Source organism: Mustelus asterias, chromosome 22, assembly GCF_964213995.1.
Source record: "Mustelus asterias chromosome 22, sMusAst1.hap1.1, whole genome shotgun sequence".
Classification (NCBI taxonomy): domain Eukaryota; kingdom Metazoa; phylum Chordata; class Chondrichthyes; order Carcharhiniformes; family Triakidae; genus Mustelus; species Mustelus asterias.
Window position 1 is genome coordinate 123,859 of NC_135822.1, and position 21,485 is coordinate 145,343.

At 43.2% G+C, this 21,485-nt stretch overlaps 1 protein-coding gene across 1 annotated transcript in view; it reads right to left on the bottom strand.

The window, feature by feature from the left end:
- Positions 1 to 21,485, bottom strand: part of ddx19a (DEAD-box helicase 19a) — a 70,899-nt gene that overhangs the window by 16,298 nt on the left and 33,116 nt on the right. The window contains exons 7-10 of the mRNA XM_078238582.1: positions 10,092 to 10,269; positions 7,421 to 7,658; positions 7,027 to 7,189; positions 993 to 1,184 (exon numbers count right to left, since the gene is read on the bottom strand). Coding sequence (XP_078094708.1) covers positions 993 to 1,184; positions 7,027 to 7,189; positions 7,421 to 7,658; positions 10,092 to 10,269 — 771 coding nt within the window. The remainder of the gene's footprint in view (positions 1 to 992; positions 1,185 to 7,026; positions 7,190 to 7,420; positions 7,659 to 10,091; positions 10,270 to 21,485) is intronic.

The following is a 21,485-nucleotide window of genomic DNA, read 5'->3' on the forward strand; positions in this document are numbered from 1 at the left end:
TGTTCAGAGCTCCTTGAAAGTGGAGTCACAGGTGGACAGAGTGGTGAAGAAGGCATTCAGCATACTTGGTTTCATCGGTCAGAACATTGAATACAGGAGTTGGGACATCTTGTTAAAGTTGTACAAGACATTGGTAAGGCCACTCTTGGAATAGTGTGTGCAATTATGGTCACCCTATTATAGAAAGGATATTATTAAACTAGAAAGAGTGCAGAAAAGATTTACTAGGATACTTCTGGGACTTGATGGATTGAGTTATAAGGAGAGGCTGAATAGACTGGGACTTTTTTCTCTGGAGGGTAGGAGGCTGAGGGGTGAGCTTATAGAGGTCTATAAAATAATGAGGGGCATAGGCAAGGTAGATAGTCAATATCTTTTCCCAAAGGTAGGGGAGTCTAAAACTAGAGGGCATAGGTTTAAGGTGAGAGGGGAGAGATACAAAAGTGTCCAGAGGGGCAATTCTTTCACACAGAGGGTGGTGAGTGTCTGGAACAAGCTGCCAGAGGTAGTAGTAGAGGCGGGTACAATTTTATCTTTTAAAAAGCATTTAGATAGTTACATGGATACGATGGGTATAAGAGGGATATGGGCCAAATGCGGGCAATTGGGATTAGTTTAGGGTTTTTTTTTTTAAGAAAGGGTGGCATGAAAAGTTGGGCTGAAGGGCCTGTTTTCATGCTGTAAACCTCTGACTCTATGATGTGAGAAGGAACAGCATTTATTTTATAATGTAATGTGTCTCTGAAAAGTCAAACAGTCTAATACTGCAGTAAACATTTTGTACCATCGTGGAATCTGAACTGAATAGTTAGAACAATCCAAAGTTAGTCGACATGGTTAAATTGGAATTGGTTCACTTTACTAGGATAATTAATCATTAATGCATCTTGGGTTCAATTAAATGTGATTCATCTTTTTTACTGCTACAATCAAGACATCAGAAGTCTTAATATCAACACTTAAAAGAACTTAATAGAATCTAGATGACTTACTGAAATGGTCCTGGATTCGGTTGAGGATGTTCATGCTGTATTTGCTGTCCACCATGTTAATTGCCAAGCCACGTTTGCCAAAACGACCCGTTCGTCCAATTCTGTGAAGATACGTCTCGCAGTCTGGATTGCCATCTTTATCCACTGGAAGGTCAAAGTTTATGACAACGGAGACCTGCTCAACATCAATACCTGGTTTGAAATTAATCACAAAATCTTACCGAACAGCCAATTTTTTAAATCTGTAGATTAAAAGTAATTTAATAAAGTGTGAACAAATTGCAAATGGTGAGGGGAAAAATAAAATGACGTATTTCCATGCAGAGAAAGACCCCTCCACAGCCACTCTCTGCCTTCTGCAGGCAAGCCAGTTCTGGATCCACAAGGCAACAGCCCCTTGGATCCCATGCCCTCTCACTTTCTCAAGAAGTCTTGCATGGGGGACCTTATCGAACGCCTTGCTGAAGTCCACATAGACCACATCCACCGCTCTTCCTTCGTTGAAACAGATATACCATTTTGGACTCTGTTGAGGGAGATGGCTCACTAGCGGAAGATGGCAGCAGCCAGGTTTATGGCACCGTAGCTGGCTCTGCTGCGCAGGAGGGCAGGAAAAAGAATAGCAGAGCTATAGTGATGGGGCATTCAACTATAGGGGAATAGACAGGCGTTTCCGCGGATGCAAACGAGACCTCAGGATGGTATGTTGCCTCCTTGGTGCGAGAGTCAAGGATGTCCCGGAATGGCTCCAGGGCATTCTGGAGGGGGAGGGTGACCAGCCAGCTGTTGTGATGCATATAGGCACCAACGATATAGGTAAAAAACTGGATGAGGTCCTACCAGCTGAATTTAGGGAGTTAGGATTAAATTAAAAAGTAAGACCTCAAAGGTAGTAATCTCAGGATTGTTACCAGTGTCACATGCTAGTCAGAGTAGGAAAGTCAGGATAGCTAAGATGAATATCTGGCTTGAGGATTAGAGGTGAGACTAGTACAAATCGGACACACTGGAACCAATGTCTTAGGGGGGGGGGGGTGTTTGCTAGTGCTGTTGGGGAGGATTTTAACTAATGTGGTAGGGGGATGGGAACCAATGCAGGAAGTTTGAGGGATGAAAAGTGGGGACAGAAACAAAAGGCAGAAAGGGGAAAAGTGGAAGGCAACTAGCTCAACATTTGTCACAGAAAAAATGTTAGAAGCTATTATTAAATACATTACAGCAAGATACTCTGATAATTCAAGGTAATCAGACGGAGTCATAATTCGGCCATTCGGCCCATCGAGTCTGCTCAGCCATTCAATCATGGCTGAAATGCTCCTCATCCCCATAACCCTTCAACCCATTACCAATTAAAAATCGGTCCAACTCCTCAAATTTACTCACTGTCCCAGCATTCACTGCACTTTGGGGTAGTGAATTCCACAGATTTGGTGGGAATAATGTAGGGAGGAGCTACACGATAAATGGAAGAACCATAAAGGGTGTAGAGACGCAGAGGGACCTGGGTGTGCAAGTCCACAGATCTTTGAAGGTGACGTCACAGGTGGAGAAGGTGGTGAAGAAGGCATATGGCATGCTTGCCTTTATAGGACGGGGCATAGAGTATAAAAGTTGGGGTCTGATGTTGCAGATGTATAGAACGTTGGTTCGGCCGCATTTGGAATACTGCGTCCAGTTCTGGTCGCCACACTACCAGAAGGACGTGGAGGCTTTGGAGAGAGTACAGAGGAGGTTTACCAGGATGTTGCCTGGTATGGAGGGGCTTGGTTATGAGGAGAGATTGGGGAAACTGGGGTTGTTCTCCTTGGAAAGACGGAGGATGAGGGGAGACTTAATAGAGGTGTATAAAATTATGAAAGGCATAGATAGGGTGAACGGTGGGAAGCTTTTCCCCGGGTCGGTGGTGACGTTCACGAGGGGTCATAGGTTCAAGGTGAAGGGGGGGAGGTTTAACACAGATATCAGAAGGACATATTTCACACAGAGGGTCGTGGGGGCCTGGAATGTGTTGCCGGGCAAGGTGGTGGAGGCGGACACACTGGGAACGTTTAAGACTTATCTAGACAGCTATATGAACGGAGTGGGAATGGAGGGATACAAAAGAATGGTCTAGTTTGGACCAGGGAGCGGCGCGGGCTAATTGTTCCTGGTTTCTCGTTTCAAGGCTTCATTCTATGATCATCTTGCTGGTGCCAGTACAGAGTGAGACTGCGGATAGTTGGGAACCTGTCTCGGGGGCAGGGAATTCATATGGTGTTCGTGGAAGTGGAAATGACTAGGGTTGGGAAGCATTTTCCGATCGGGGCCATTATGATCTCCTGGACTCGTTTCGATCGCCTCAGGGGGTCGGAGAGGAATTTCCCAGATTTTTTTTCCCCATATTGGCCCTGGGGTTTTTCACTCTGGGTTTTCGCCTCTCCCTGGAGATCACATGGTCTGGAATGGGGGGGTGGGGGTGAGTTAATAGATTGTAATGAACAAAGCATCGTAGCTGTGAGGGACAGCTCGGTGGATAGGATATTGGTATGTAGATAGGCTGGAAAATTGGGCGGGGATCCTGGATTCAGGATTCAATCCTGGACCGGGGAGCGGCGCGGGCTTGGAGGGCCGAAGGGCCTGTTCCTGTGCTGTATTGTTCTTTGTTCTATTCACAAGCCTTTGTGAGGAGTAGTTTCTCCTGAACTGTTTTAACTTTGCTACCCCTTATCCTAAGACAATGGCCTCTCGTCCTAGAATGCCCCAGAAGAAGAAGCGTCCGCTCCACGTCTACTTTATCCATACTTTTTATTATCTTGTATACCTCAATTTGATCTCCCCATAATCTTCTAAATTCCAGAGTATAGTCCTAAACTGTTCAATCTCTCTTCATACGACAAACCCTTCATCTCTGGAATCAATCTAGTGAACCTCCTCTGAACTGTCTCCAATGCCACTACATCTTTCCTCAAAATACGGGGACCAAAATTGTGCGCAATACTCCAGGTTTTTGCGAGAGAAATCACATACAACCGATTTATTGGAATTCTTTGAAGAGATGATCTGGAGGAGGGGACTGAGTGTAGGGTAACAAAGTTTGCTGACGACACAAAGATAAGTGGGAAAGTGAATTGCGTGGAGGAAGCGGAAGGTCTGCAGAGAGATTTGGATAGGCTGAGTGAGTGGGCGAGGATCTGGCAGATGGAGTATAACGTTGGCAAATGTGAGGTTATTCACTTTGGAAGAAATAATAGCAAATTGGATTATTATTTAAATGGAAAAAATTACAACATGCTACTGTGCAAAGGGACCTGGGAGTCCTTGTGCAGGAGTCGCAAAAACTTAGTCTGCAGGTACAACAGGTGATCAAGGCAGCAAATGGGATGTTGGCATTTATCGCGAGGGGGATGGAATATAAAAGCAGAGAAGTCTTGCTGCATCTGTACAAGGCATTGGTGAGGCCGCAGCTGGAATACTGTGTGCAGTTTTGGTCCCCTTATTGGCGAAAGGATATATTGGCCTTGGAGGGAGTGCAGAGAAGGTTCACCAGGTTGATACCGGAGATGAGGGGTGTAGATTATGAGGAGAGATTGAGCAGATTAGGTTTGTACTCGTTGGGAGTTTAGAAGGCTGATAGAGACATATAAGATAATGAAGGGGCTGGATAGGGTAGAAGTGGAGATTCTTTCCACTTAGAAAGGAAACCAGAACTAGAGGACACAGCCTCAAGATAAAGGGGGGTCAGTTTAGGACAGAGTTGAGGAGGAACTTCTTCTCTCTGAGGGTGGTGAATCTCTGGAATTCTCTGCCCACTGAAGTAGTGGAGGCTACCTCGTTGAATGTTTAAGTCACGGATAGATGGATTTCTGATCGGTAGGGGAATTAAGGGTTATGGGGAGCAGGCAGGTAAGTGGAACTGATTCACTTCAGATCAGCCATGATCTTATTGAATGGCGGGGCAGGCTCGAGGGGCTAGATGGCCTACTCCTGCTCCTATTTCTTATGTTCTTAACGTATCCTGTAGATAAAGGAAAGTGGATGTTGAGAAAATAAAGTAGTTTTAAGGAATTTATATTTGTAGTGGTAAACATTAGAAGTGAGGTATAATTTTAAGTGAGTTTAATTTAATGTTTCTGTGCCTGGAAGAAACCTATAGCTAGATTCAGGCTGGACAAAGGTGAACTGCTAGTTTCAGTTCCAACTGGGACTCTAATGTGTTTAGAGAGCTGCGGTATGAAAGATAAATATAGGTGCTTAGCAATTAGAAGCCACTGTAAGGTAAAACAAAAAGCTTTCTTTGTTCTTTCGTTTTAGCTGGAAGCTACGGATAGTTGCAGATAGATGAGAAAGTAATGAATTGCTCTCTCTCAACTCAACAAGGTAAATGCACATGGGATACAGGGTAATTTAATAAAATGGATTCAAAATTGGCTCAGTTGTAGGAGACAGAGGGCGATGATGGAAGGCTGCTTTAGTGATTGGAAACCAGTGTCCAGTGGCGTACCATAGGGATCTGTGTTGGGCTCCCTATTATTCATCATTTATATAAATGACAGAGATCACTATGTGGAGGGCAGGATTAGTAAACTTGCAGATGACTCAAAGATTGGCCAGGTGGTTAACAGAGACAGAGTGTCTTGGGTTACACGAAGATATAGATGGAATGATCAAATGGGCAGGTAAGTGGCAGATGGAATTTAACCCCGAAAAGTGAGAGGTGATGCACTTTGGAAGGAGTAATTTGACAAGGAAGTATTCAATGAATGGTAGGACACTGGGATGTTCTGTGGAACAAAGGGATCTTGACGTGTTTGTCCACAGATCTCTGAAGGCAGAAGGACATGTTAATAGGATGGTGAAAAAGGCATGTGAAAAACTTCTCTTTATCAGTCAAGGCATAGATTATAAAAGCGGGGAAGTCATGTTGGAGTTGTATAGAGCTTGCACTTGTACTCTATGCCCCTATTAATAAAGCCCAGAATACGATATACTTTATATACTATATCACTGCTCTCTCCCCGTCCTGCCACCTTCAATGATCTGTGCACATACACACCCAGGCCCCTCTGCGTTTAAAACCCTTTTAAAATTTTACCCTTTACTGTATGTTGTCTTTCCATCTTCTTCTTACCAAATGCATCACTCACACTTCTCCACATTGGCCTACCACCTATCAGTCCACTCCATTGTCTATGTCTTTTTGAAGTTCTGTCCTCCTCGCAGTTCACAATGCTTCCAGCTTGTCCCCTGCACATCAAAATCTAGATCATTGACATACGTCAGGAAAAGCATGGATCCTTATACCAACCCCTGGCGATCCTTATACAAACCTTCCTCCAGTCTGAAAAATATCCACTGAATATTACTTTCTGCTTCCTATTATTCTGCCAAGTTTGTATTCACGTTGCTACTGTCCCTTTTATTACTTGAGCTATAACTTCTCTCAAGTCTGTTGCGTGTCACCATCAAATGCTTTGACCCTCTGTTATCCTCCTCAAAAAGCTCCAGCAAGTTAATTGAACACAATTTCCCCTTTAGAATTCCATACCGTGATTTTCAGATAGCAATCCAATCTCCTTTTGAACATCTCAATTGAACCTGCCTCCACCACCCTCTCAGTAAGATCATTCCAGATTCCAACCACCCTCTGAATGAAAACATTTCTCCTTGCATCACTTTTACTTTTGTCCACTATTTTGGATCTACGCCCTTAAGTTCCTGATGTACTCTCAGGATCTTAAATACCTCTCCTCTCATTCTCCTTTTCTCCAAAGAAAACAGTCTCAACCTCTTCAATCTGTCCTGATAGCTTTACCCCTGCAAACATTCTTGTGAATCTCTCTGTACTCTCTTCACACCATTTCCTGACTTAACTCTATTTGACTGGAAGTCAAGACTGTCAACCAGGCGGTCTTCGGGCCTGGGAGCCCATCAGTGACAGAGTCACTTGAAATTGAGTTAAAACTCTTACCCAAAACTGTGAATCCATCCCTGCTAGCGTACCCCACTCCCATTATCAAGGTCTCAGATTCTGTTTTAGCTGTGTATTGTGACTTACCTCTTGCACAAACATTAGTTGTGACAAGTACTTTTTCTTTGCCATCCCGGAAGCGCTGGATCACAGCAGCTCGCTGCTCCACCATCATCTCTCCACTCAGCAGTGCCACTTGATGACCTTCTTTAGACAATTCTGCCGCCAGCCAACCAGCAGTCTTGCGAGTCTGCAAGCAAAGCAAAGTTACATAATTGATTTATGTAGAAATCAAGAAAACCTTTAATGCAAACTAATCAAAACATGTTAAAAGTAACATATTGCTAATGGCACATCTTCAGGTAAAGTTTACAAAGCTGTTATTTTTAAGAAGAGGAGAAAGTGACTAGAGGACTGCTTGTTGCACCTTATGGGCAGGACTGATAAGCAAGTTTAAGGGTTAGTATTGCTGACTACTCACATGGCAGAAGATCATGGCCTGTGCTATGGTAATTGCTCCATAAATATTGCATAGAGCCTGGTATTTCTCCTCTTTGTTGTCACAAAGCACATAATATTGTTTAATTGTATCCAAAGTTTCTTCCTCTCGCTTCAACTTGATAATATTTGGATCAGGAACAACCTTTTGGGCAAATTTCCACACAGACTCTTCAAATGTAGCTGAGAACAGCAGCATCTGACAGTTTTTAGGCAACATCCTGGAATGGGAACGAACTTGTTACTAATTCAGCTAATTTCATTACCTGCATATTTGCATCAAATTATGCTCAGAATCTACATATTCATCTTTAGGATCCAAGTTCGACAAAGCAGCAAAAACAGAAATTAAAATGTTAATAATTGTACTAACGTAAGAAATAGGATCAGTAGGGCATTCGGCTCTTCAAGCGCTCAGTCATTCAATGAAGTCATGGCTGACCTTTAACCCCAACACCATTTTCCTGTACTATTCCCATATTCCATGATGCTTTTCATGTGTAGAAATCTATTGATTTCAGTCTTGAATAAACTCAACGATTGAACCTCCACAGCCCTGAGGCAGAGAATTCCAAAGATTCACCACCCTCTAAGTGAAGAAGTTCCTTCTTATCTGCGTCTTAAATGGCCGGTCGCTTATTCTGAGACTGTCTGTCCCCTGGTTCTAGACCACCCCAGTCAACGGAAACATCCTTCTTGCACCCATCTTGTCGAACTTTGTAAGAATTTTGTATGTTTGAATGAGGTTACCTTTCATTCTTCTTAAACTCTACTGAATAAATGGCCAGTCTATGTAATTGTTCCTCATAGGACAATCCTTCCACACCAGGAATTCAGTGAACCTTTGCTGCAGTCTCTCTATGGCAAGTATATCTTTTCTTAGTATATGTAATAATAAGTGAATTGGGAAATCTTAACCTAGTTCATGATGAACATAAATTTAAAAAATGCTGGGTAAACGCAATACATCTGGCAGCATCTATGGAGAGAGAAACAAGAGTTAACATTTCAAAACATTAATTTTGCCTCTCCACAGGTGCTGCCAGACCTGCTGAATTTAGAAACATAGAAAACTACAGCACAAAACAGGCCCTTCGGCCCCACAAGTTGTGCCGAACATATCCCTACCTTTTAGACCTACCTATAACCCTCCATCCTATTAAGTCCCATGTAGTCATCCAGGAGTCTCTTAAAAGATCCTATTGAGTTTGCCTCCACCACCACTGACGGCAGCCGATTCCACTCGCCCACCATCCTCTGTGTGAAAAACTTCCCCCTAACATTTCCCCTGTACCTATCCCCCAGCACCTTAAATCTGTGTCCTCTCGTAGCAGCCATTTCCAACCTGGGAAAAAGCCTCTGAGAGTCCACCCGATCTATGCCTCTCAACATCTTATATACCTCTATTAGGTCTCCTCTCATCCTACGTCTCTCCAAGGAGAAAAGACCAAGCTCCCTCAGCCTATCCTCATAAGGCATGCCACTCAATCCAGGCAACATCCTTGTAAATCTCCTCTGCACCCTTTCCATCTTTTCCACATCCTTCCTGTAATGAGGCGACCAGAACTGAGCACAGTACTCCAAGTGGGATCTGACGAGGGTCTTATATAGCTGCATCATTATCCTTGGACTCCTAAACTCAATCCCTCGATTGATAAAGGCCAGCACACCATACGCCTTCTTAACCACCTCCTCCACCTGCGGGGCCGATTTTAGAGTCCTATGGACCCGGACCCCAAGGTCCTTCTGATCCTCTACCGTACTAAGAGTCTTTCCCTTTATATTGTACTCCTTCATCCCATTTGACCTGCCAAAATGGACCACGACGCATTTATCTGGGTTGAAGTCCATCTGCCACTTCTCCGCCCAGTCTTGCATCCTATCTATGTCCCGCTGTAACTTCTGACATCTCTCCAGACTATCCACAACCCCACCAACCTTCGTGTCGTCGGCAAACTTACCAACCCATCCCTCCACTTCCTCATCCAGGTCATTTATGAAAATGACAAACAGCAAGGGTCCCAGAACAGATCCCTGGGGCACACCGCTGGTGACCGACCTCCAATTAGAAAAAGACCCATCTATACACACTCTCTGCCTCCTTTGGGCAAGCCAGTTCTGGATCCACAGGGCAGCAGCCCCTTGGATCCCATGCCCTCTCACTTTTTCGAGAAGCCTTGCATGGGGGACCTTATCGAACGCCTTGCTAGAATCCATATAAACTACATCTACTGCTTTCCCTTCGTCAAGGTGTTTAGTCACATTTTCGAAGAGCTCCACCAGGCTCGTAAGGCATGATCTGCCTTTGACAAAGCCATGCTGAGTATTCTTGAGCATACTAAACCCCTCTAATTTATCCAGCATTTTGTTTTTATTTCAAATTTCCAGCATCCACAGTATTTTGCTTTTGCTATCATGTTGAACATAATTCAACACTAATCACAACTGTTCATTAATTTAAGACCATGAAGGTAGTTCTGGGAATTATAATGGTTAGTGTTGCACCGTAAGAAGGCACTAAGTGGAGCCAGTTAAACGACATTCCTGGGATAGGTGAAAGTGGAAGTAATTGTAAGTCCCACATTAATAAATAATACTGGTTTTCCAGGTTAAATCACAGAAGAATGCTTCAGTCCCACAATTAGATAACCTACCTCTGAATTCTAATGCTCTGGTCTTGGTGTCCTTGAGTCGCAATCATGACATCAGCTTCGTCTAAGACAAAAACTTTAATTTTTTTAGTATCTATGAATCTTAGCTTTGTGCACCAGTCCATAACTGTCCCAGGTGTGCCGATAACAATTTGTTCTGAAATCTTCTGACCCTTCTCAACTAAAAACAAAATAATATACATTACAATCTAAAATTAGTAAAACTGTATTCAGTTCACCAACACTCTATAGTCAATTTGAGCAGTCATAAAACCATTGAAGTAAAATTATAATATAAACCCGCAATAGAAGAGTTTCAATTGTCAAATAAAGCTACAATTAATTCTCCAAATTTCTCTTCCATTAAATTTTAAAACGACCATCACCTCAGTCGAATTTCAAAAACTACGAACAAGTTTTAATTAATTCTGGGGATGTGGATGTCACTGGCAAGGCCCAGTTATTGCCCATCCCTAATTGCCCTCAGAAGCAGGCAACTTTTGTTTTTAAATAGTAGTTTGTACTAATTAAGTGGCTGCCTAAACAATTTCAGAGGGTAGTTGAAAGTCAACCATTTTAGTGTGAGACTGGATTATTCTGTAGTCCAGATTAGGTAAAGACAATAAGTTTATTTTCCTTCAAGGGCAGTGTCCTTGCAGTCAGCATCACTGTGAAGCAGTCTGGGAAGAATGTCCTGCAATCAGTTCTTGTTGAAAATAGTGCTAGCTTGAAGTTTGGATATCCTGAGGTGATGTCAGGATTCAAAAGTGACACAGGGCAAGTGAATGCAGCTGACTGGGTGAGTACGGTCAGGTAAGTATTTACTACTTTCATTGATTTTCATTTGTAAAGGCTTTATTTTGTGGTCTATAGATTGTAAAGGCTGTATTCTGTCGTAACGAGGACAAGGGAAGAAGGGCCCTAGAGTAACTGATATTATTTGATTTTATGATGTGGGGATGCCAGCGTTGGACTTGGGTAGGCACAGTAAGAAGTCTCACAACACCAGGTTAAAGTCCAACAGGTTTATTTGGTGGCACAAGCTTTCAGAGCTGCTAGCCAAATTCCGCACATGAGGACGGCCTCAACCGGGATCTTGGGTTCATGTCACACTATCTGTAACCCCCAAGACATGCCTGGATTTGCAAAATCTTACTAACTGTCCTAGCTTGAGACAATTTACACCTCTTTAACCCGTGCTTAACTCTCTCTCCACTCGCATTGTCTGTACCTGTAAAGACCTGATTACCTGTTAAGACTCACATTCTAACCATTATCTTGTAAATTGAGTCTGTCTCTATATATGCCCTGTTTCTGAATCCAACTCTTCACTCACCTGATGAAGGAGCAGCGCTCCGAAAGCTTTTGCTACCAAATAAACCTAAAGAGAAAATGCTGGAAAATCTCAGCAGGTCTGGCAGCAACTGTAAGGAGAGAAAAGAGCTGATGTTTCGAGTCCAGACGACCCTTTGTCAAAGCTAAGAATACCAAATAAACCTGTTGGACTTTAGCCTGGTGTTGTGAGACTTCTTACAATTTGATTTTAAGTACCTTCCAAAAGTTTTAATTTAATGAAGCAAGTAATGGCAGCAGAGCTCAAAGCCATAGTGTGCTTCTACTGCTCTATGTGGGAAGCTGGGAACATTGAGTGTCAATTGATTCTTGTTGAAAAAAAAACAAAGAATGACATAGCCACAGATGAATCAGTAAAGAGATGGTACAAATCCCTCATCTTGGTCAATATCTAGTGAGCTTTGTTGAAAAATATGTATATATGGACATTCTGAGGTAAAATGTGACAGAAGAACAAAGAACAATACAGCACAGGAACAGGCCCTTCGGCCCTCCAAGCCCGCGCCGCTCCCTGGTCCAAACTAGACCATTCTTTTGTATCCCTCCATTCCCACTCCGTTCATATGGCTGTCTAGATAACTCTTAAACGTTCCGAGTGTGTCCGCCTCCACCACCTTGCCTGGCAGCGCATTCCAGGCCCCCACCACCCTCTGTGCAAAATACGTCCTTCTGATATCCGTGTTAAACCTCCCCCCCTCACCTTGAACCTATGACCCCTCGTGAACGTCACCACCGACCTGGGGAAAAGCTTCCCACTGTTCACCCTATCTATGCCTTTCATAATTTTATACACCTCCATTAGGTCACCCCTCATCCTCAGTCTTTCCAGGGAGAACAACTCCAGTTTACCCAATCTCGCCTCATAACTAAGCCCTTCCATACCAGGCAACATCCTGGTCAACCTCCTCTGCACTCTCTCTGAAGCCTCCACGTCCTTCTGGTAGTGTGGCGACCAGAACTGGGCACAGTATTCCAAATGCGGCCAAACCAACGTTCTATACAACTGCAACATCAGACCCCAACTTTTATACTCTATGCCCGTCCTATAAAGGCAAGCATGCCATATGCCTTCTTCACTACCTTCTCCACCTGAGACGTCACCTTCAAGGATCTGTGGACTTGCACACCCAGGTCCCTCTGCGTATCTACACCCTTTATGGTTCTGCCATTTATCGTATAGCTCCCCCCTACGTTACTTCTACCAAAATGCATCACTTCGCATTTATCTGGATTGAACTCCATCTGCCATTTCTTTGCCCAAATTTCCAGCCTATCTTTATCCTTCTGTAGCCTCTGACAATGTTCCTCACTATCTGCAAGTCCAGCCATTTTCGTGTCGTCCGCAAACTTACTGATCACCCCAGTTACACCTTCCTCCAGATCGTTTATATAAATCACAAACAGCAGAGGTCCCAATACAGAGCCCTGCGGAACACCACTAGTCACAGGCATCCAGCCGGAAAAAGACCCCTCCACTACCACCCTATGTCTTCTGTGACCAAGCCAGTTCTCCACCCATCTAGCCACCTCCCCCTTTTTCCCATGAGATCCAACCTTTTGCACCAACCTACCATGAGGGAATTTGTCAAATGCTTGACTAAAGTCCATATAGACGACATCCACGGCCCTTCCCTCGTCAACCATTCTAGTCACTTCTTCAAAAAACTCCACCAGGTTAGTGAGGCATGACCTCCCTCTCACAAAACCATGCTGACTGTTGTTAATGAGTTTATGCCTTTCTAAATGCGCATACATCCTATCTCTAAGAATCCTCTCCAACAACTTCCCTACCACAGACGTCAAGCTCACCGGCCTATAATTTCCCGGGTTATCCTTCCTACCCTTCTTAAATAACGGGACCACATTAGCTATCCTCCAATCCTCTGGGACCTCACCTGTGTCCAGTGACGAGACAAAGATTTGCGTCAGAAGCCCAGCGATTTAATCTCTCGTCTCCCTGAGCAGCCTTGGATAGATTCCATCAGGCCCTGGGGATTTGACAGTCTTTATATTCCCTAAAAAACCTAACACTTCCCTCCCTTGTAATGGAGATTTTCTCTAATGGGTCAACACTCCCCTCCGAGACACTCCCAGTCAACACATCCCTCTCTGTGAATACCGACGCAAACTATTCATTTAGGACCTTCCCTACTTCTTTGGGCTCTAAGCATAATTCCCCACTTTTGTCCCTGAGAGGTCCGATTTTTTCCCTGACAACCCTTTTGTTCCTAACGTATGAATAAAATGCTTTGGGATTCTCCTTAATCCTGTCTGCCAAGGACATTTCGTGACCCCTTTTTGCCCTTCTAATTCCTCGTTTGAGTTCTTTCCTACTTTCTTTGTATTCCTCCAGAGCTCCCTCCGTTTTTAGCTGCCTGGACCTAACATGCGCCACTCTTTTCTTTTTGACCAATCCCTCAATTTCCCTGGTTATCCACGGTTCTCGAAACCTACCCTTCCTATCCTTCTTTTTTACAGGCACATGCCTATCCTGCAGCCCTAACAACTGTTCTAAAAAGACTCCCACATGCCAGATGTGGATTTACCCTCAAAAAGCCTCTCCCAATCAACAGCTGCCAATTTCTGCCTAATCCCACAAAAGTTAGCCTTCCCCCAATCCAACACCTTACCCTTGGGACACCACTCATCCTTTTCCATCACTATCCTAAAGCTAACAGAATTGTGGCCACTATTTGCCACATGTTCCCCTACCAAAACTTTGAAGACCTGACCAGGCTCATTCCCCAGTACCAGGTCCAGTATAGCCCCCTCTCTAGTCGGGCTATCTGCATATTGTTCCAAAGAACGTTCCTGTACGCATTTTACAAATGCCTCTCCATTCAGACTCCCAGCCCTACACGATTTCCAGTCTAGACCAGGGAAATTGAAGTCTCCCACTACAACAACCCTATTTTTTCTGCACCTATCCATTATCTCCTGACATATCCATTCTTCCACTTCTCTTGGGCTTTTGGGGGGCCTGTAATATACCCCCAACATAGTGATGCTTTCCATGTTCAAACAGCTAACCAACACCATCACTGTTTAAGCTCATACATACCACTTTGCGTAGCATTTGTAACTTTTTAGCACCAAGTATGGAGACAGACTGTGAGCGAATGATGATACACAAATGGAAGAATGGAAGACATTTCTGCTCATTACTGAACAGAGGGAGTACAAGGATAGCAATACAATTACTGAACAGGGGATTAGGAGTTTAAAAGTAAAATATGAAACGAAGACAAAACATTTCCTCTCAATCTACTGGAGTACAATTCAAAAACAATTAGAGTTCATTTGTTAATTATCATAATCACCTACCACTAAGAATTTGGATAGCGTTTCTTGGGATCCTAAACAAGGTGATCTTTTCACGATTTTAATGATAATTTGTAAAATTGTTATTGACTTCTCGACAGTAGTTCAATGTATAAGCACTGTAGGGGTGGTCTCATTGGGCTCTGCTGCTGGCATGAAGTGTCACTAACAGTGACTGAAAGAACTGGGATAGTGATGCTAAAGCTGTCTTCAAAAAGCATCACGTTTAGCTAGATTCAGTGTTAACAGGATAGCCTAGAGAAATTCACTCAGGTGTTCAATGCTAGGGAAAGCCCAGATTCATTCCTGGTCTTGCTGATTTAGCAAATCCCTGCCAGAAAGATGCTTGAAGCACTGCAATTTGTTCCAAGTTCCATTATTTTTTGGTTTAATTTTATTTATTTTTTGAAAATAAATTGCAAAGCACAAATTTTCCAAATCTGTCTGAATAAACATGAGCTGAACCTGCAAATACTTCAGCTGCATTAGATATTGTCTAGTTTGGTTAATACGCAATAGTTGCCCGAATGTAAATAACATGGTTTAAATTTTATCAATTAATATATTGTGGGTACTACCGCTATTTAATAAATGCTTATTTTTGCCACTTAATTCAAGTACTGTCAGCCTTGGCTCAGTGGTAGCATTTGTTATGATCCTGTCGAGACCAGTAGCTTAAAGACAAATTCAATTCCCGGTTATTTACTGAAAGATTGAAACCCCAAGATTTCACAGTTTAAACAAAGTAATTTTTACTACAAGAATTAAAGCAAACACAAAATACTATCTTAGCTAACCGCCTATACGCCAATACCCCAATCAACATAAGTTAAACATGAATTAACAGGCAAATTACAGTTGATTCTAAATTATGCATTGAATGGTCGATACAACTAAGATACATTTTAAAAATTAGCTCAGCAGACCACTCAGCATAGTGGTCATCTATCTCAATCACCAAATTCTTCAAAACTTTGTTTTCGTCACAATGAATTTCAGCTTCTCTTTATCTTGGGTATAGCCTAATTCTCAGCTGTTGGCGGCACACAACCAACCCCAGTTTCATGGGTACAATTTTCAACAAAAATGACATGTCTGCAGAACCTCCTCAATTTGGTCTGGATAGCAGAGATCCATCAATGTTACCTTCAAATAACAGAAACAGCTGCAGCAACTTCTCATCTTCTGAATTTAATGTCGACTTCTATTGCACCATTGGACTCATCTAGTACTCCTGAGCTCGGAGGACACTGTGTCTTTCTACATAGCATCAACCAGAAGCTTTTGTTGCCAACTCTCACTTTTAGTTTTAGTTTCCTTAGCAACTGGAGCAGTTCCTTTCAATTAGGGTCTCTTACAAAAAATACAAGCTTTTTCCCACACATTCTATCATATACTTGCTTCTGGGTTCAAGTCCCATTCCATAGATTTGAATACTAACTGGGCTGAGATTTCAAGATGTGGAGATGCCGGCGTTGGACTGGGGTAAACACAGTAAGAAGTTTAACAACACCAGGTTAAAGGGACTTTAACCTGGTGTTGTTAAACTTCTTACTGAGATTTCAATGCAGTCTTGCTGGAGATATAGTCTTTCAGACAAGATATTAAACAAAAGATCCCATTGCACTTTGTAGAGCAGGCTAAATTCTCTGACCAACATCTATCCAACCACACAAATTTAGTCAGATGAAATCCTTTTGATACCAGGTTGCAGATAGACAGATTACCTGGTCATCTATCTGAATGCTGTTTGTGGGGCCTTGCTGTGTGAAAATTAGCTGTTGATTTTCGCAACATTACCATACTTTAAAAGTATTTCACTGACTGTAAAGTGTTTGGAAACATCTACAGTCATAGAACCATAGAAAATTACAGCTCAGAAACAGGCCTTTTGGCCCTTCTTGTCTGTGCCAAACCATTTTTTGCCTAGTCCCACTGACCTGCACTTGGACCATATCCCTCCACACCCCTCTCATCCATGAACCCGTCCAAGTTTTTCTTAAATGTTAAAAGCATTTACCACTTTATCCGGCAGCTCATTCCACACTCCCACCACTCTGCGTGAAGAAGCCCCCCCTAATATTCCCTTTAAACTTTTCTCCTTTCGATGACACGAAGGTTGGTGGGGTTGTGGATAGTCTGGAGGGATGTCAGAGGTTACAGAGGGACATAGACAGGATGCAAGACTGGGCGGAGAAGTGGCAGATGGACTTCAACCCAGATAAATGCGTAGTGGTACAGTTTGGCAGGTCAAATGGGATGAAGGAGTACAATATAAAGGGAAAGACTCTTAGTACTGTAGAGGATCAGAAGGACCTTGGGGTCCGGGTCTAAAATCGGCCCCGCAGGTGGAGGAGGTGGTTAAGAAGGCATATGGTGTGCTGGCCTTTATCAATCGAGGGATTGAGTTTAGGAGTCCGGGGATAATGATGCAGCTATATAAGACCCTCGTCAGATCCCACTTGGAGTACTGTGCTCAGTGCTGGTCGCCTCATTACAGGAAGGATGTGGAAACGATTGAAAGGGTGCAGAGGAGATTTACAAGGATGTTGCCTGGATTGAGTGGCATGCCTTATGAGGATAGGCTGAGGGAGCTTGGTCTTTTCTCCTTGGAGAGACGTAGGATGAGAGGAGACCTAAAAGAGGTATATAAGATGTTGAGAGGCATAGATCGGGTGGACTCTCAGAGGCTTTTTCCCAGGTTGGAAATGGCTGCTACGAGAGGACACAGGTTTAAGGTGCTGGGGGGTAGGTACAGGGGAAATGTTAGGGGGAAGTTTTTCACAGAGGGTGGTGGACGAGTGGAATCGGCTGCCGTCAGTGGTGGTGGAGGCAAACTCAATAGGGTCTTTTAAGAGACTCCTGGATGAGTATATGGGACTTAATAGGATGGAGGGTTAGAGGTAGGCCTAAAAGGTAGAGATATGTTCGGCACAACTTGTGGGGCCGAAGGGCCTGTTTTGTGCTGTAGTTTTCTTTGTTTCTATGTTTCACCCTTAACCCATGCCCTCTGGTTTTTTTCTCCCCGAGCCTCAGTGGAAAAAGCCTGCTTGCATTCACTCTATCTATACCCATCAAAATCTTATACACCTCTATCAAATCTCCCCTCATTCTTCTAAGTTCCAGGGAATAAAGTCCCAACCTATTCAATCTCTCTCTGTAACTCAGCTTCTAAAGTCCCAGCAACATCCTTGTGAACCTTCTCTGCACTCTTTCAACCTTATTTACATCCTTCTTGTAACTAGGTGACCAAAACTGTACACAATACTCTAAATTCGGCCTCACCAATGCCTTATATAACCTTACCATAGCATTCCAACTTTTATACTCGATACTCCGATTAATAAAGGCCAATGTACCAAAGGCACTCTTTACGACCCTATCCACCTGTGACATCACTTTTAGGGAATTCTGTTCAACTGCACTCTTCAGAGTCCTACCATTTACCCTGTACGTTCTTCTTTGGTTTGTCCTTCCAATGTGGAATATCTCACACTAGTCTGCGTTAAATTCCATTTGCCATTTTTCAGCCCGTTTTTCCAGTTGGTCCAAATCCCTCTGCAAGCTTTGAAAACCTTCCTCACTGTCCACTACGCCTCCAATCTTTGTATCATCAGCAAATTTGCTGATCCAATTCACCACATTATCATCCAGATCATTGATATAGATGACAAACAACAATGGACCCAACACCGATCCCTGCGGCACACCACTAGTCACAGGCCTCCACTCAGAGAAGCAATCCTCCACAACCACTCTCTGGCTTCTTCCACTGAAAGATTCTTCCACTGAAAGATTCTTCCACTGAAAGATTCTTCCACTGAAAGATTCTTCCACTGAAAGATTCTTCCACTGAAAGATTCTTCCACTGAAAGATTCTTCCACTGAAAGATTCTTCCACTGAAAGATTCTTCCACTGAAAGATTCTTCCACTGAAAGATTCTTCCACTGAAAGATTCTTCCACTGAAAGATTCTTCCACTGAAAGATTCTTCCACTGAAAGATTCTTCCACTGAAAGATTCTTCCACTGAAAGATTCTTCCACTGAAAGATTCTTCCACTGAAAGATTCTTCCACTGAAAGATTCTTCCACTGAAAGATTCTTCCACTGAAAGATTCTTCCACTGAAAGATTCTTCCACTGAAAGATTCTTCCACTGAAAGATTCTTCCACTGAAAGATTCTTCCACTGAAAGATTCTTCCACTGAAAGATTCTTCCACTGAAAGATTCTTCCACTGAAAGATTCTTCCACTGAAAGATTCTTCCACTGAAAGATTCTTCCACTGAAAGATTCTTCCACTGAAAGATTCTTCCACTGAAAGATTCTTCCACTGAAAGATTCTTCCACTGAAAGATTCTTCCACTGAAAGATTCTTCCACTGAAAGATTCTTCCACTGAAAGATTCTTCCACTGAAAGATTCTTCCACTGAAAGATTCTTCCACTGAAAGATTCTTCCACTGAAAGATTCTTCCACTGAAAGATTCTTCCACTGAAAGATTCTTCCACTGAAAGATTCTTCCACTGAAAGATTCTTCCACTGAAAGATTCTTCCACTGAAAGATTCTTCCACTGAAAGATTCTTCCACTGAAAGATTCTTCCACTGAAAGATTCTTCCACTGAAAGATTCTTCCACTGAAAGATTCTTCCACTGAAAGATTCTTCCACTGAAAGATTCTTCCACTGAAAGATTCTTCCACTGAAAGATTCTTCCACTGAAAGATTCTTCCACTGAAAGATTCTTCCACTGAGCCAGTGTCTAATCCAATTTACTACCTCCTCATGTATACCCAGCGACTGAACCTTCCTAACTAACCTCCCATGAGGGACCTTGTCAAAGGCCTTGCTGAAATCCAGGTAGACAACATCCACCGCCTTCCCTTCATCCACTTTCCTGGTAACCTCCTCGAAAAACTCTAATAGATTCCACGCACAGAGCCATGTTGACTCTCCCTAATAAGTCCCCGTCTATCCAAATATTTGTAGATCCTATCCCTCATCACACCTTCCAATAACTTGCCCACTACCGACATCAAACTTACTGTTTCCCGGATTTCTTTTGGAACCTTTTTTAAACAACGGAACAACATGAGCCACCCTCCAATCATCCAGCACCTCCCCTGTGAATACTGACATTTTAAATATGTCTGCCAGGGCCCCTGAAAGTTCAACAACCGCTTCCCTCAAGGTCCGTGAAAAGCATAAAATGCAACTACAGGAAGAAAAATTATTTTGGATTCATAGATCTTTACAGAACAGAAGGAAGCCATTCGGCTCATTGTGCCACGCCAGTCAACAAAGATTTGACTGCACTGATTCGGTTTTCCTCTGCTTGGCCCATCGCCCTGGAGATTATGGCAGGGCAAGTGAATATTTAAACACTCCTTAAATGTTATGAGTGTTTCCGACTCAACCACACTTTCAGGCAGTGATTACCATTCTCCCACCACCCTCAGTGAAAACGTTTATCCTCAACTCCCCTCTTAGCCTTCTACCGCTTACCTTAAATCTATGCAGCTTGGTTATTGACTCCTCCACTAATGAACAAAGTGCCTTCCCATCCACTCTATGTTCCTCATCTGGGAAGTGATGGCCTAGTGGTATTATCCCATGACTATTAATCCAAAAACTCAGCTAATGTTCTGCGGATCTGGGTTTGAATCCCGCCATGGCAAATGCTAGAATTTGAATGCAATAAAAAATATCTGGAATTAAGAATCTACTGACGGCCATGAAACCATTGTCGATTGTCAGAAAGACCCATATGATTCACTAATGCCGTTTAGGGAAGGAAATCTGCCGTCCTTATCTGGTCTGGCCTCCATGTGATTCCAGAGCCACTGCAATGTGATTGATTCTCAACTGCCCTCCAAGGGCAACTAGGGATGGACAATAAATGCTGGCCAGCCAGTGACGCCCATGTTCCACGAATGAATAAAAAAATAATAATTTTGCACACTGTCAGGTCCCCTCTCAACCTTCACTGTTCCAAGGAAAACAGCCCCTACCTATTCAATCTTTCCTCATAGCTCAGACACTCCTGGCCAGGCAGCATCCTAATAAATCTCCTCTGCACTCTCTCCAGTGCAATCACATCCTTCCTACAGTGTGATGACCAGAAATGCACACAGTATTCCAGTGGTCTAACCTGAGTTTTACATGGTTCCAGGATGACCGCCCTGCTTTTGTATTTTATACCTTGGGGAATTAAGGGAAGTATTCCATACGTCATCTTAACCATCTTAGCTACCTGCCCTTTCACCTTCAAGGATTGTGGATATGTACTCCAAGATCCCTCTGATCTTCAGTAATTTACTGGGGTCCTACTATTGGGACGTTAGTGTACCTTGAAGAGATGCATGATTTCTGCAGCTCTCGCAGCTTCAGTGATGTCATTGCTGCCAGCTAGACTGGAAATGCCCTTTTATTGCTACTTAAGTGGCTTAAATGGGGTTGGGTGTGTTTACTCTGGGATTAGTTTTATGATCCTGCATTGTTAGGAGGATGGTCATGTGTTTTTGGACAGTTTTTTCCATTTTCCAGTTTGGAGCTGCAGGCTTTAGTTTTAGAAGGGACAGCAAGCTAAAAAGAAGTGTTTTCTCTCTCTTCCTGTTGGTTAGCTGAAAACAAGATCTTGTTTTCCGGAAGTGTGAAAAATCTGTTGTTGGGGGCTGGACCAGAGTCTCTGTGGTGTTTTGGGAAGCTGAATAGTCTAACTGTTC